Here is a 15,315-nt window from a genome sequence, read left to right on the forward strand (position 1 = left end):
CGTTTTTGGGTGGGAAAAAAAGACTATGTATAGTAAGGTGTTTTCGGGCGGAGAAAAACACCATATATAGAAAGGCGTTTTTTGGAAAGAAAGAAAAAACACCCTGTATAATAAGGTGTTTTAGGGAGAAAAAAAAACGACCATGTATAGAAAGTGTTTTTTTTGAAAAATAAAAAACGACCATGTATAGTAAGGCGTTTTTTTGGGGGGGGAAACTACCATCTATAGTAAGGCGTTTTGGGGGAAAAAACAACCATGTATTTAGTAAGGCGTTTCTTGGAGGAAAAAAAACTGACCATATATATATATTTTTTTGAAAATAAAAAGCAACCATGTATAGTCAGACGCTTTTTTGGGTTAAAAAACGACCATGTATAGTAAGGTGTTTTTTGGAAAAAAAAATGACCATGTATAGTATGGCGTTTTTTGGCGAAAAAAATCCTACCATGGCATGTACAGTAAGGCGTTTTTTGGGGGAAAATGCCCATCTATAGTAAGGCGTTTTTGGGGAAAAACAAAACTACCATGTATAGTTTTTCATTTTTTGGATGAAAAATCAAAAACTTTCTTTGCTCCACCAATGCGCAACACACACACACACACACACACACAGTTGTCAAATATGCGCTTATGTTTCCATTTGAACTGAGCTTTCTCAGTTACCGTACATATCACGAGCTCCTGCACAGTAGGTGGGGATATGAACAAAAAATTTTGACGAATGAGGAGAATGGTATATATTTTTTGAAAATATATTTTTTGGCTTCAATGATTACCCATCTGTGACAAAAGAAATATTTCACATTATTAATCTTAACATACTGTCGGCTAAATGGCATATACATAAATGTAGATATATGTGAGAGACCAAATTTTTATATGTTTGTAAATGAAGTCAAACAATATATTAAAACTATTGAACAATCCACAAATATAAAAGGTCAGAAGACTCTGTATGTATGTGCTCTTTATAATGTTTACGCAGTGTAGTTATCTTGGTTACTTTGTTTGTCTCCCCTTGGCTGTTATTTTTTTGTAATTTGTGTTTCAAAATAAAGTTATATAAAAAAGAAAAGAGGAGAATGGTATACATCCGGTTCAATTAGGTCTTCCGGTGACCCTCAGCTGTGTTTCCCGTGAGTAGTTTAAAGATTTTTAAACTGTCTATTTACCGTTTATATAAAAATGTATTTATGTACTCAATTTAGGAGCATAATTGCGGCACTTGGGCTCTCAAGTTTGTTTATTGTTACTCAATACGTGCTGATTAATGACAGCCTAGTTCAGGGGTTGGCAACCTTTAACAAACACACACACACATACACACACGTTTACATGGACAAAATTTTTTTAATTCTGATCAGATGCACTGTTTTCATATACACAAAAATATCGATCCGATTAGGACTTGCGGTCCTGTAAAACAATATCAACAAAGGTGTCTTGTCAGCTAGCACGCCCACAAGTAGCACTCAGCTGTCAATCAAGGAACGTGCTTGACTTGATTGGTATGAGTATTGATGTCCACATGATTTTTCGTGGCGATTGTTCACAGTTTTTGTGGCATTCCGCATAGTTTTCACTGTCCGTCTCTCCCATAGAGATACCGGTAAATAACCGCTAGAGGGAGCCTCACCATCATTAACCGGGCGGAGTCCCTTGCGTTCGAGTTGTTTTGCGCCATTAAATTAATCCCTTTTAACTGCAATATTTACCTTAGCTGCTGGATACTATAATCGTGTGGATTTAGTTGAGATTGGTTAACAGTGCAAATTGACGAGTTCGAGAGATTTTTTTCCCCTGCACTTTTAACATCTCGGGCGAGTTGGCGAGACCAACGTGGGTTGTTCTCCGGTCTGTCAGGCGCCGCAGGTGGCGGAGGCAACGCAAACAAAAGCGGGACTGCCGAGATGAGCTACGCGGCTCGACTAAGGTAAATGCCAACCACTTCATATCCGCCGCCGAGCTTCTCTACCACCGACGCCATATCGGTAACACACAGAACGGATGATCTGGAGCAGCCGCTAGTTCGAAACTGCTGCATTTGTTAATCGCGAAAACGTGGCCGCACGCTCAGATTCGCCACGCTTCAGTGCAACTGCAATTGAGGCTAACCGCAGCACAAAGTGAAGTTTCATCGCCAGATTATGATGTCCAGTAATGCGCAGATTACCGGTATAACTAACGACAACTTTATTGCGTGCGTGCGCACATGTGTGCAATGTGCATTAATCAATGGTCGCTGCTAAGTAAATAATTCTGTGAGTGACCTATTCTTTAAAGCATTAATATTAAATATATTTACAGTAAAACACGTGCAGTCATGTTCCTGACATAAATTATATTTTGAATTAAAATAGGAAAATTCTGATCAATTGTACAGGAAGGAGGAATGGAAGGAAATAAGACATCATTTTACTCTGCCACTATGGTGCATGTTAATATCTGTTGAATGAAAAAGAGCCGGTCTTTTTTTAATGTAATATTTATGTCTCCAAGATATTTTGCTGTTCTACATTACAATGCAAATGTTCCATATCATTGAGAGGTGAAAGATAATTTCACTGAAAAATATAATAATTTTTTGCTGTAACATCATCAGTATGATGGGTTCGGACTGCAAATGAAGGTGAGCACCCATTAAGATTGATTGTGAAAGCAGCTTTTAAACACAGAGTGGCCAAATTCTATGTTGTCAGTAAATGTAGCGTGTTGGGGCGTGACGTTGCCAAAGAGAAAGAGGCTCCACCTAAATAAATATGCTGCTAAATGTTTTAAAAGGTCACGAAATCTATCAATTCCATCCATTATTTATACCGCTTATCCTCACAAGGGTCATGGGGGTGCTGGAGCCTATCCTCGCTGTCTTCGGGCAGTAGGCGGGGTACACCATTAACTGGTTTCCAGCCAATCGCAGTGAAATATATAAATTGATCCTGAAAAAAATATGCAATATTTCAGTCCAAAATTGTATGAATGGACAGTTTAATCTGTTATTTCCCAAATTATTAATATCACATTCTAATTCAAAGGATTATTAGAGCCACAGTGAAAAGGAACAAAATAATTTGCGCTCCGAGATTTTAAATTGTAATCGTAAATCATCAACTTAAAAGGCTTTGAAGTCCTGCTTGATTGAAAGAAGCGTGAGTTGCTCATTGGATGTCAGGTGTAGAGAGAAAGCCACCAGCTGATGGCTCACACGGATGCATTGCTTGTATGGGCACAGTTGGATGTGGATGTGTTAAAAGTGAAACTTTCATTTTAATTGACTAATAATGTGAGTTGAATCTTGAAATAAAAAAACAACATTTTATGTACAGAAGAGTGTTACACACTGCTTTTGTTTTTTTTCTGCCTGACCAGATGGATCGAGGAGGCTTGGGGCTCAAAGGTGCAGCCGACAGACTTGTGGGACGTGCGGAAAGGAAGGGCAAGCTGCATTTGGACCCGTGTGAGTATTGAGCAGTGTTGTGTGCTTGAAGAGCTGATGTGTGATGTCACATCGCGCCACAAGGTGGACGTGAGTGCACTGAACTTCAACTTCTGATCCATGTACTGCATGACACTGTCAACCACAACACCATCGTCAGACATTTTTGGACATGTTTTTGAATGACAATGATGTGGGCCAAGTTAGTGAAAAAAAAAAAAAATCAGTTTTTGACTAACTTGGTTCACATCAGTGTCGCAAGCATGTCCAGCAGTGTGTGATGATGGTGTTGTGCTGGACACTTAGTTTTTGTCCCAGTGCAAGATGCCCAGTGTGCTCACGTCCCCCTTTGGTGCCATCGCCTAAGTGTGTCCGTTTCATTTGAAGTGAGTGACATCACACATGAGCTCGCCAAGCAGGCAACACTTAGGCTGCTTCCATCGTCAATGTCTGTGTGTGCAACTTGAGTTAGCTCACACAAACATTGACTGGTGAAATGCTTTCAAATAGTCATGTTAGCTTTTGTCCAATAAATTGTTGAACTTGAATTGGAGTCTTTGTGTTTGATTGGTAAGTCTGCCCTCATTTGAAGCCTTTCATGCGTGTCGTCGGTTGCTGCAGTGGAAAACTATTCCAAAGGCTGCTTGAAGTCTTGAGGTGAGAGTTGCACGTCAGTCATTACTGCTCCTGTTTGTCTCCTCATGACTCAAAACTCGAGCAATCTTTCAATTCATCGAGCTTTGGGTCATGTGAGATTGAGGGGAATAGTAAAAGACTTGTGTCTAATGTTGTGACTGAAGTGCAACTTTGACCTGGAGACTCAAAAGTGCCTTCAAAAAAACTATCTGCTGCTAGGACCGCCCCTAACTCCGCCCAATTTCGAATCTACCAATCACAGCGTGGCTTAAATTTGCATAGCCAATCAGAATGCAGTAATTTGCATAAAATAGCAACTTCGACCAATCAGAGCGCTCTAAATTTGCATAACCACGCCCACTTTGTAACCGACCAATCACAGCGCTTCTAATTTGCATAGTCCCGCCCACCTTTTGACCAATCAAAGCCCTTTATCTGCACTGCTCCACCCACTTCCAGACCCATCAGCGAATCAGAAAGCCTTATTCCGGCCTTGCCACGCCCATTTTCCAGCACAAAAAAAATTAGGGGAAAAAAAAATTCAGGACAAAAGTATTCGGGAAAAAGAATTCGGGGAAAAAAAAATTTGGAAAAAAAATGTGGAAAATAATTTTAGATTTTTGTTTTTGCTTGTTACTTTGCTTCAAGCAAGTTTTTTGTAATGTGTGTAAGAATGAAATTTAGAGCTTGAGTGTTAGTTTTGATCAAACTTTATTTCTTTTGCAGAGTAAACAATCACAAACAAGTTACAAGTTGGATGACAGTCTGCTCGATGCTGCGTGCTGAAGTGGTCGGCCAAGCGAGACGAAGACAAAGTGTCAAGTTGGATGACAGTCTGCTCGTTGCAAAGTCGTCAGCCAGCAAGAAGAACTTGGACAAGCGTGTGGACCTAAGACAAAAAACATCCGTAAGTCAAGAGTTAAGTCAACGTCTTGTGCAGAAGATGTTTGGGGCTTGAAACCTACCAGCCATCAAGACTCAAGTCTTCACAGGTGCATTATGATTGAAGATGATCTGTTCCTTGTTGCCTGGAAAGGGGAAGAAAAAACATAAGTAGTGGGTCAGAAAAGTTGTCATGAGGATTGTAAAGTGAAAACATTTAAAGATCATACCGTCCAAGGGTAAATGTCTCCCATTTCTTCTCAGGCTGCCTCCAAGTTTGGCTTCAGCACCTCGTGGATGAGCAAGCAACAACCAAGGCAAAAGTGTTGCTGCTGGCTGTGAGCAGGTCCTTGATAGTGCGCCATCCTGGACATAAGCACAAACCATTCAACTTTGTCGAGACAACTGGAACATGCTAGCTGAAATGAAATGTTGCTTTTCTTACCGGCATTGGACTCATCCTCAGGCAGAACTTTCAGTCATGTTGCAGCTCGTAGCACTCCAGTGGCGCCGTCTGCAGGACAAGGAACATGTGAGTAGACCCCAATTATGACCAACCAATAATGCAGTTACATTTGACTGTACGCTTCTGCAGGAGCTCCTCATAGAATAACACCCTGGCAAGCTTCATGTGCACCATTCAAGTTGGATGAAGTCTCCTCGTCGCCACATTGAGTCGTTGGTTGGCCAGCAAGGAGCGCACTGACCAGCGTGTGGACAAAGACCTGAGTGAGTTCAAAAGTTAACTCAAAAGCTTATGGCATCAGAAACATAACCATGAGTGTAGTATTTCCCCTTTAATAACATGGTGACTCTTAGTTGACTAAAATATTTTGATTCACTAGACTGGAACCTTTCACTGCAGCAGCTGGTCAAGCTCCTGAAACTCTGGACTGGTGCAGAGACTTCTCCCAGATGGACAAAGCTGTAAACACCACAAATGACAAACCAGTCAAGCTGCTATTTTTAGTGCGTTTATTTGCATGTCTTAATATTGAAAATATAGGCAGCTTTGAGGACCTGCCACGCAGGTGGAAGAGTCCCTGACGGCACTCTTACTGGAAGCTGCAGTGCATGCCAAAGAAAAAGCAGGAGAGTGCTCTTTAAACATGCAGTTTGTTTTAGACTGTTTAACTGGTCAGCAAGTTGATCATGGTGCCATCTAGAACAACAAAAAACAGTCAAGTATTTTGATTCATCAAGTTTGTCTTTGGCAACAGGTTCCAACCTTGAAGAGGAGCTCCACTTCACAAGTTGATCCATGCTGCACTAACCAAATCTCAGCACCACCTGGTGGACAAGTGCAGGACAAGTTAACAAATTGTTGACCAGGATCTTCAGTCATGTTCCTTGTGGATTGCTGTCCTGCCCATCTGCAACACAGATTGAAATTATCAGGCTCCTAAAGGGCTTGCTGATTATTTCAATCAGGTGTGTTGCAACAGGGAGACAAAACATTCAGGAAACCGGCCCTCAAGGAACAGGATTGGAGACCCCTGATGAGTGTCGTAGCTGCAACATTAGCAAAACTGCAGACTTAAAAAAATACATAAAGCTCACTTCGTCCCCCACCATCTTGTTCCACAGCTCTCAATGAAGCTCTGGCATGACTGCAGAAGAAAAAACAAAAACTGAAGTTCAGATGGGACACTGCTGGGAAGTCACATCGGGTCTCCTGACCCTCCTTCGGTTTCATCCAGAATGTTGGCTGGTGCTTCTTCCGGGAGTGATACTGCAGCAAACATTAAAGTAGACAATTGATCGAAGTGTTGCCATTGAGTGCATTTCCCACCTGACTCTGGTGTCGTATCCAGGTCCAGAAAGTAAAACCGCTGCCACAGTTTGGCTGTAGCTGCTTCCACTCAACCGGCAGGTAAACGAGCTCCCCACAAGATGGTTGAGTGGAAGCACCTGTGGCGCAAGTCAAACTGTGGCTGGGTTTGACACACATTTGCTGATTAAGATCACAGGAGGCCCCTTGGTCAGCACATGCTGAAATAATTAGTCAAACATTTGTACATGTATATAAGCGTGTTTTTTTTTTTTTTTTTTTACTAGTGAGGAGAGCAGAGCTGGACGACTCTTCAACAGCATGGCGGCCTGAAAGGGAACATAAGCATTCGACTTTAAAACACCAAGCCTGACAAGCTAATCGCTCAGCAACCTGACAATTTGTAGACATTTAAGTCTCGATGTCATGTCCCAAAAAGACAGGATGTTAGCCATTTTAAGGGTCATTTGGGCTATTCTGTTAAAGATGAGCCTGTAGAGAAATAAGAATCAACACACAAATTTTGATTTAGGCTGTTTAATGATATCTTTTATATAAAAACACAAGAATTGTGCCATTTAGCAGTCAACCTGGCCGTTGTTTAATTTGCAAGCCTGTGGACAGAAACGAGACAGTTAACACGCATGCATGAAAAATGTACTTTATTCAGTTTAATTGTTACGTTTTGTTTACTTACCTTCGGCTAAACGGCACTTTCGTCCAAATGCTGGAAAAGATTTGAGCAAACGCTTCGTTAGTCATCGTCACACAATGTAACTGCATTACTGTTAAACATCAACTTAACCATGAATATTTAAATTGTTTCATTCATCCACTCATCAGAATTTAGTCCCAAAAACGCGTTTTGATGTAATTTAAAGTCGTAGGAAGCGTGACTTACCAACGCTAGAGAAAACGCTTTAGCTTACCATGTTAGCAAGGCGTGAGCACGCCTAAAGTGCTACTTTGGCTCAAAGTGAGCAGAAGCAGTTAGTTTTAATAGGCTATTAAAGATTGAGCACTCAACTTGTCAAAGTCATCGAGGATCCTGTGGGGGAGATGTGTGAGGAGCAGCTGGTGGACGACGACGACTGGAGGCTGTCCGCGAGCTGAGAAAGAATGATCACCACTTTTCCCCGGACTTAAATAGGTTTCCGGTGATGACGTCACACCCCCCCCCCCCCACCACCACCAAAAAAATAAAATAAAATAAAAACTTTTGTTGAACACAGACAGCTTAGTGTTACATTGCTAATGCAGGAGCGAAATAACAGAAGCATTGTCATAGATGCTTGCCGGGGCTCGAACCGGAGTTGTCTGCGCATGAACAGAGAGTATTAACTACCTTGACCATCACTCCGTTGCAGTTCTGCCCTCTACGAATATTATATAACAGATACGATGACGCAGTGAAAGCAAATGTGCATAACAAACCGAGCTATCTCATAAACTCTAACGTGGTCGAGTGGTTAGTATCGTAACTTGGTGGTTAGGAGACCCTGGTTCGATTCTTGCTTTGTCTCCGTTTAATTTATAAATAGAGCAAAGAATGAGGATCGAACCCGAGTCTCCGGACCACCACGCTACTTCTTACACCACTTGGCCGTCTTGACCGAGAAAATTCGCTTTTTTTTAATCAACAGTTTGTTGGACAAAAAAGTGTTTTTCCTGCAGTCTACCAAACATTCATCAATCCAGCCATTACGCGATCTACTTATCCTCAGTTTCATGAAAAAAGGAAATGTAATTAGGGAGAGGTTTGGCATCCCTCGTGAAGTGACCACTTACACCGCTAACATTCCACGTGGACTCTGTGATGACACTCAAGCCTAACAAATAAGCCCCCCCACCCCACCGGCGTTTACTACAACTAACTTGATGTCATCCATCGGGAGAGAGTTTGCAAAGTAAAACTTGGTTTGAAATTGAAGACGAACATGACAAAGAGTCAGTGTAGTTTGTTTCTTTGATTTATTGGCGATTGTGAATCAAATGCTTGAACAAAACACGTGTCTTCTTCCCTGCTTCGGTCAGAAACAAAACATCCATACGACGGCACAAATGTTTAGTTCATTTTTTTTCAGGTGCTTTGTTGATTAAGGGAGACCCTGCTGGAAGGTTGAGACGCTGTATGTAGGGGGTCTCATCAGATGGCTGGGAGGTAGGAGGGGAGAGGTGGGCGTTCTCTCCTCGTCCGACATGTCCGGAGAGAACCTGTAACACACAAAGAAACACGGTGAAATCAACTTTAATAACTATTGATGCTGTTGGAGAGGAAAAATGGGAAGACTGTCTGACTTCCTTCCCCAAAACGCCTCACGATACATGGTGTTTTTTTTCTTTTTTTTTGCTCTCCCAAAAACGTCTTTCTTTACATGGTCGGTTTTTCCCCAAAACGCCTTACTTTACATGGTGTTTTCCCCTGTCAAAACACCTTACTATACACAAAAAAAACGCCTTACTTAACATGGTCGTTTTTTGTTTGTTTTTTTATTCCCAAAAAAACCCTGATCTGGCATGGTCGTTTTTTTGGGGTTTTTTTTTTTTACAAAAACGCCTTACTATACAGTGTCTTTGTTTGTTTGTTTGTGTTCTAAAAAAATACCTTACAATACATGGTTGTTTCCCCCCCCCCCCCAAAAAAAACACTTTACCATACATACCTAATGCCTTACTCATTTTTTAACATTTTATTTTTTAAAAAAGCCTTACTATACATGTCATTTTTCTCCAAAAAACGCCTTACCCATGTATACATGGTTGTCCCCCCCACCCCCACCCCCCATAAAAAACGCCTTATATGCATGGTCATTTTTTTATTTTATTTTTCCAAAAACGCCTTACTACACAGTGTGTTTGTTTATTCCCCCAAAAACATCTTACAATACAGTCTGTTTGATTTTCATCCCAAAAAACATTTTACTATACAAGAGTGTTGGTTTTTTTTTTCCAAAAAAGGCCTTACTATACATGGTCATATTTTTTCCCAAAAAAGCCTTATCAAAATATCATTCAAGGTGCTGAGGATGGTGTCCAACTGTTTGACCAAGTTCACTTTGTTGTCGCTGGGACTGATGAATTCCTTCAATGCATTACATGGTTGTTTTTTTCCCCACAAAATGCCTTCCTATACATAGTTGTTTTTTTCCCCACAAAACGCCTTCCTATACATGTTTTTTTTTTCCCCACAAAACGGCGTACTATACAAAATACAAAACATATTTTTTCCCAAAAACGACATCCATGGTCGTTTTTTTTCTCACAAAAACGCTTTACTATACAGGGTCGTTTTCCCCCCCCCAAAAAACACCTTATTATACATGTTTTTTTTTTTTTTTTTTCAAAAACACCTTACTATACGTGGTCGTCCGAACTCCCACCTACCCCCCCCCCCACCCCCAATTAAAACCGCCTTACATATATATACCTGGTCGTTTTTTCAGCCCAAAAGGCCTTACTATACATCCCTCGCGGGAGTGCTGGAGCCTATCCCAGCTGTCAATGGGCAGTAGGAGGGGGACACCCCGAATCGGTTGCCAGCCAATCGCAGGGCACACAAAGACAAACAAACATACACACTGGGCACAATTTAGAGTGATCATTTAACCTATCATGTATGTTTTTGGAATGTGGGAGGAAACCGGAGAACCCGGAGAAAACCCACGCAGGCACGGGAAGAACATGCAAACTCCACACAGGAAGGCCGGGGCCAGAATCGAACCCACGACCTCTTCACTGTGAGGCGGATGTGCTAACCAGTGCCTCCACTTGCAAGGTCATACATTTTTTTCCCCAAAACGCCTTACAGAACACGGACGGAATGCCCACGATCAGCATCATCACGCACTTGATCAGGAAGAGGGACAGGTCAGGACGACTGCTCTGCTCCACCTGCGCGCAACACACACATAACACAGTTGTCAAATATGCGATTATGTTTCCATTTGAACTGAGCTTTCTCAGTTTCATATTACTTACTTTGTCTTTGAGCCACTGTTGACATCATAAATCGCTTGGCAAATTCCTTTTCGAGCAGTACAGTAGGTGAAGATATGCTCCAAGGAGATGTACAAATTTAGAAGAAGAAGAAGAAGAAGAAGAAAAGAAGGAGGAGGATAATGGTATACATCCGGTTCAGTTAGGTTTTCCGGCGATCCCCAGCTGTGTTTTCCGTGAGTAATTTAAAGATTTTTTAAACCGTCTATTTGTCGTTTGTATATAAATGTATTTATGTACTAAATTTATTAGGATAAATACTGCACTTGGGCTCTCAAGTTTGTTTATTGTTACTCAATACGTCACGTAAAACATTGGTTATTGTTACTCAATACATCCCGGCCGTAAAACAATATCAACAAAGGTGTCTTGTCAGCTAGCACGCCCACAAGTAGCACTCAGCTGTCGATCAAGGAAAGCGCTTGACTTGATTGGTATGAGCATTGATGTCCACATGATTTTTCGTGGCGATTGCTCACAGTTTTTGTAGCATTCCGCATAGTTTTCACTGACTGGTCTTGTCGTCTTCCCATTGAGATACCGGTAAATGACCACTGAAGGGAGCCTAGCCAGCATTAACCGGGCGGAGTCCCTTGCGTTCGAGTTGTTTTGTCTCATAAAATTAATCCCTTCTAACTGTAAAATTTACCTTAGCTCCTGGATACTATAATCGTGTGGATTTAGTCGAGATTGGATTACAGTACAAATTGACGAGTTCGAGAGATTTTTTTTCCCTGCACTTTTAACATCTCGGGCGAGTTGGCGAGACCAACGTGGGTTGTTCTCCGGTCTGTCAGGCGCCGCAGGTGGCGGAGGCAACGTAAACAAAAGCGGGACTGCCGAGATGAGCTACGCGGCTAGACTAAGGTAAATGCTAACCATTTATAATCCGCCGCCGTGCTTCTCTACCCCCGACCCTACACTACCCCAGATCGGTAACACACAGAACGGGTGATCTGGAGCAGCCGCTAGTTCGAAACTGCTGCATTTGTTAATCGCGAAAACGTGACCGCACGATCAGATTCGCCACGCTTCAGTGCAACTGCACTTGAGGCTAACCGCAGCACAAAGTGAAGTTTCATCGCCAGATTATGATGTCCAGTTATGCGCAGACAACCGGCATAACTAACGACAACTTTAATGCGTACATGTGTGCAATGTGCATTAATCAATGGTCGCTGCTAAGTAAATAATTCTGTGAGTGACCTATTCTTTAAAGCATTAATATTAAATATATTTACAGTAAAACACGTGCAGTCATGTTCCTGACATAAATTATATTTTGAATTAAAATAGGAAAATTCTGATCAATTGTACAGGAAGGAGGAATGGAAGGAAATAAGACATCATTTTACTCTGCCACTATGGTGTATGTTAATATCTGTTGAATGAAAAAGAGCCGGCCTTTTTTTAATGTAATATTTATGTCTCCAAGATATTTTGCTGTTCTACATTTCAATGCAAATGTTGCATATGATTGGGATAATTTCAGTTAAAAATATAATTATTTTTGCTGTAACATCATCAGTATGTTGGGTTCAGACTGCAAATGAAGCCAGCACTGAGGTGAGCAACTTTTAAGATTGATTGTGGAGGCAGCTTTTAAACACAGAGTGGCCAAATTCTATGTTGTCAGTAAATGTAGCGTGTTGGGGCGTGACGTTGCCAAACAGAAAGAGGCGCCACCTAAATAAATATGCTGCTAAATGTTTTAAAAGGTCACGAAATCTATAAATTCCATCCATTATTTATACCGCTTATCCTCACAAGGGTCACGGGGGTGCTGGAGCCTATCCTCGCTGTCTTCGGGCAGTAGGCGGGGTACACCATTAACTGGTTTCCAGCCAATCGCAGTGAAATATATAAATTGATCCTGAAAAAAATATGCAATATTTCAGTCCAAAATTGTATGAATGGACAGTTTAATCTGTTATTTCCCAAACTAATAATATCACATTCTAATTCAAAGGATTATTAGAGCCACAGTGAAAAGGAACAAAATAATTTGCGCTCCGAGATTTGAAGTTGTAATCGTAAATCATCAACTTAAAAGGCTTTGAAGTCCTGCTTGATTGAAAGAAGCGTGAGTTGCTCATTGGATGTCAGGTGTAGAGAGAAAGCCACCAGCTGATGGCTCACACGGATGCATTGCTTGTATGGGCACAGTTGGATGTGGATGTGTTAAAAGTGAAACTTTCATTTTAATTGACTAATAATGTGAGTTGAATCTTGAAATAAAAAACAACATTGTATGTACAGAAGAGTGTTACACACTGCTTTTGTTTTTTTTCTGCCTGACCAGATGGATCGAGGAGGCTTGGGGCTCAAAGGTGCAGCCGACAGACTTGTGGGACGTGCGGAAAGGAAGGGAAGGTCAAGCTGCATTTGGACCCGTGTGAGTATTGAGCAGTGTCGTGTGCTTGAAGAGCTGATGTGTGATGTCACATCGCGCCACAAGGTGGACGTGAGTGCACCTGCAAATGAAGGTGAGCACCCATTAAGATTGATTGTGAAAGCAGCTTTTAAACACAGAGTGGCCAAATTCTATGTTGTCAGTAAATGTAGCGTGCTGGGGCGTGACGTTGCCAAACAGAAGGAGGCTCCACCCCAATAAATAAATAAAATAAAAATGCTGCTAAATGTTTTAAAAGGTCATGAAATATATAAATTGAACCTGAAAAAAAATTGCAATATTTCAGCCCAAAATTGTAGGAATGGACAGTTTAACCTGTTATTTCCCAAATTAATAATATCACATTCGAATTCAAGGGATTATTAGAGCAACAGTGTAAAGGAACAAAATAATTGCGCTACGAGATTTTAAGTTGTAATCGTAAACCGTCAAGTTAAAAAGTTGTATACTTTTGAAATAGAAATAAACTTAAAAGTTAATGTTGTGTTGTACAGTGTCATTTTTACAGGGAGGTGGTAAAGGAATGATATCGGAGGAGCAGTTTGTTGTCTGTTGTAGTAGTTTTACTTTCTGTATACAGTTGAACACTATAGAGCGACTCAATATTTTAGCACATAAGCGGAATATTTTTAGTAGGAAGACTTTGAAGTCCTGCTTGACCAGTTGATTGAAAGGAGCATTAGTTGCTCATTGGATGTCAGGTGTGGAGAGAAAGCCACCAGCTGATGGCTCACACAGATGCATTGCCTGTGTGGGCACAGTTGGAAGTGGACGTGTTGAAAGTGAAACTATATCACTTTATTTGACTAATAATATGAGTTGAATCTTTAAAAAAAAAATCAACATTTTATGTACAGGAGAGTGTTACTCACTGCTTTTGTTTTTTTTCTGCCTGACCAGATGGATCGAGGAGGCTTGGGGCTCAAAGGTGCAGCCGACAGACTTGTGGGAAAGGAAGGGAAGGGCAAGCTGCATTTGGATCCGTGTGAGTATTGAGCAGTGTCGTGTGTTTGAAGAGCTGATGTGTGATGTCACCTCGCACCACAAGGTGGACGTGAGTGCACTGAACTTCAACTTCTGATCCATGTACTGCATGACACTGTCAACCACAACACCATTGTCAGACATTTCTGGACATGTTTTTGAATGACAATGATGTGGGCCAAGTTAGTTAAAAAATAATGTCACATTAAAAAAAAAAATCTGTTTTTGACTAACTTGGTTCACATCAGTGTCATTTAAAAGCATGTCCAGCAGTGTGTGATGATGGTGTTGTGCTGGACACTTAGTTTTTGTCCCAGTGCAAGATGCCCAGTGTGCTCACGTCCCCCTTTGGTGCCATCGCCTAAGTGTTTGCGCGTCATTTGAAGTGAGTGACATCACACATGAGCTCGTCAAGCAGGCAACACTTAGGCTGCTTCCATCGTCAATGTCTGTGTGTGCAACTTGAGTTAGTTCACACAAACATTGACTGGTGAAATGCTTTCAAATAGTCATGTTAGCTTTTGTCCAATAAATTGTTGAACTTGAATTGGAGTCTTTGTGTTTGATTGGTAAGTCTGCCCTCATTTAAAGCCTGTCATGCGTGTCGTCGGTTGCTGCAGTGGAAAAGTATTCCAAAGGCTGCTTGAAGTCTTGAGGTGAGAGTTGCACGTCAGTCATTACTACTCCTGTTTGTCTCCTCATGACTCAAAACTCGAGCAATCTTTCAATTCATCGAGCTTTGGGTCATGTGAGATTGAGGGGAATAGTAAAAGACTTGTGTCTAATGTTGTGACTCAAGTGCAACTTTGACCTGAAGACTCAAAAGTGCCTTCAAAAAAACTATCTGCTGCTAGGACCGCCCCCAACTCCGCCCAATTTCGAATCCACCAATCACAGCGTGGCTTAAATTTGCATAGCCAATCAGAATGCAGTAATTTGCATAAAATAGCAACTTCGACCAATCAGAGCGCTCTAAATTTGCATAACCACGCCCACTTTGTAACTGGCCAATCACAGCGCTTCTAATTTGCATAGCCCCGCCCACCGTTGGACCAATCAGAGCCCTTTATCTGCATTGCTCCACCCACTTCCAGACCCATCAGCGAATCAGAAAGCCTTATTCCAGCCTCGCCACGCCCATTTTCCAGCACAAAAAAAATTGGGGGAAAAAAAAATTCAGAAAAAAAATTTAGAAAAAAT

At 41.4% G+C, this 15,315-nt stretch overlaps 1 protein-coding gene and 3 long non-coding RNA genes across 7 annotated transcripts in view; 2 read left to right on the forward strand and 2 right to left on the reverse strand.

The window, feature by feature from the left end:
• LOC147127586 (uncharacterized) overlaps positions 1–7,854 on the forward strand; it is a 9,108-nt gene extending 1,254 nt beyond the window's left edge. Inside the window, exons 3-8 of the long non-coding RNA XR_015084313.1 lie at positions 1,864–1,933; positions 3,367–3,454; positions 4,796–4,976; positions 5,216–5,483; positions 5,547–5,680; positions 5,797–7,854. This is a non-coding gene — a long non-coding RNA (uncharacterized LOC147127586). The remainder of the gene's footprint in view (positions 1–1,863; positions 1,934–3,366; positions 3,455–4,795; positions 4,977–5,215; positions 5,484–5,546; positions 5,681–5,796) is intronic.
• LOC147127587 (uncharacterized) lies at positions 4,764–7,839 on the reverse strand. Its single transcript, XR_015084312.1, has 11 exons — positions 7,749–7,839; positions 7,420–7,449; positions 6,512–6,561; positions 6,180–6,241; positions 5,972–6,016; positions 5,805–5,876; positions 5,539–5,676; positions 5,397–5,465; positions 5,182–5,317; positions 5,035–5,097; positions 4,764–4,958 (listed from the first exon to the last, which is right to left on the reverse strand). It is a non-coding gene; the product is annotated as an uncharacterized LOC147127587 (long non-coding RNA).
• An 831-nt stretch (positions 7,855–8,685) lies between the features above and the next one.
• Positions 8,686–11,563, reverse strand: LOC147127588 (uncharacterized). Its single transcript, XR_015084335.1, has 3 exons — positions 10,701–11,563; positions 10,570–10,613; positions 8,686–8,936 (listed from the first exon to the last, which is right to left on the reverse strand). It is a non-coding gene; the product is annotated as an uncharacterized LOC147127588 (long non-coding RNA).
• Positions 11,093–15,315, forward strand: part of LOC147127589 (uncharacterized) — a 29,661-nt gene continuing 25,438 nt past the window's right edge. For 2 of the 4 annotated variants that reach the window (XM_086020976.1, XM_086020978.1), the window contains exons 1-3: positions 11,093–11,585; positions 13,021–13,204; positions 14,032–14,116. In XM_086020976.1, the coding sequence (XP_085877102.1) occupies positions 13,021–13,204; positions 14,032–14,116 (269 nt within the window). In that variant the 5' untranslated portion in view covers positions 11,093–11,585. The remainder of the gene's footprint in view (positions 11,586–13,020; positions 13,205–14,031; positions 14,117–15,315) is intronic. The other 2 variants (XM_086020980.1, XM_086020979.1) reach the window with 2 other exon arrangements.

Source organism: Filicampus tigris, chromosome 21 (genome assembly GCF_054856515.1).
Source record: "Filicampus tigris isolate MCC_2025a chromosome 21, RoL_Ftig_1.0, whole genome shotgun sequence".
Taxonomy (NCBI): Eukaryota; Metazoa; Chordata; class Actinopteri; order Syngnathiformes; family Syngnathidae; genus Filicampus; species Filicampus tigris.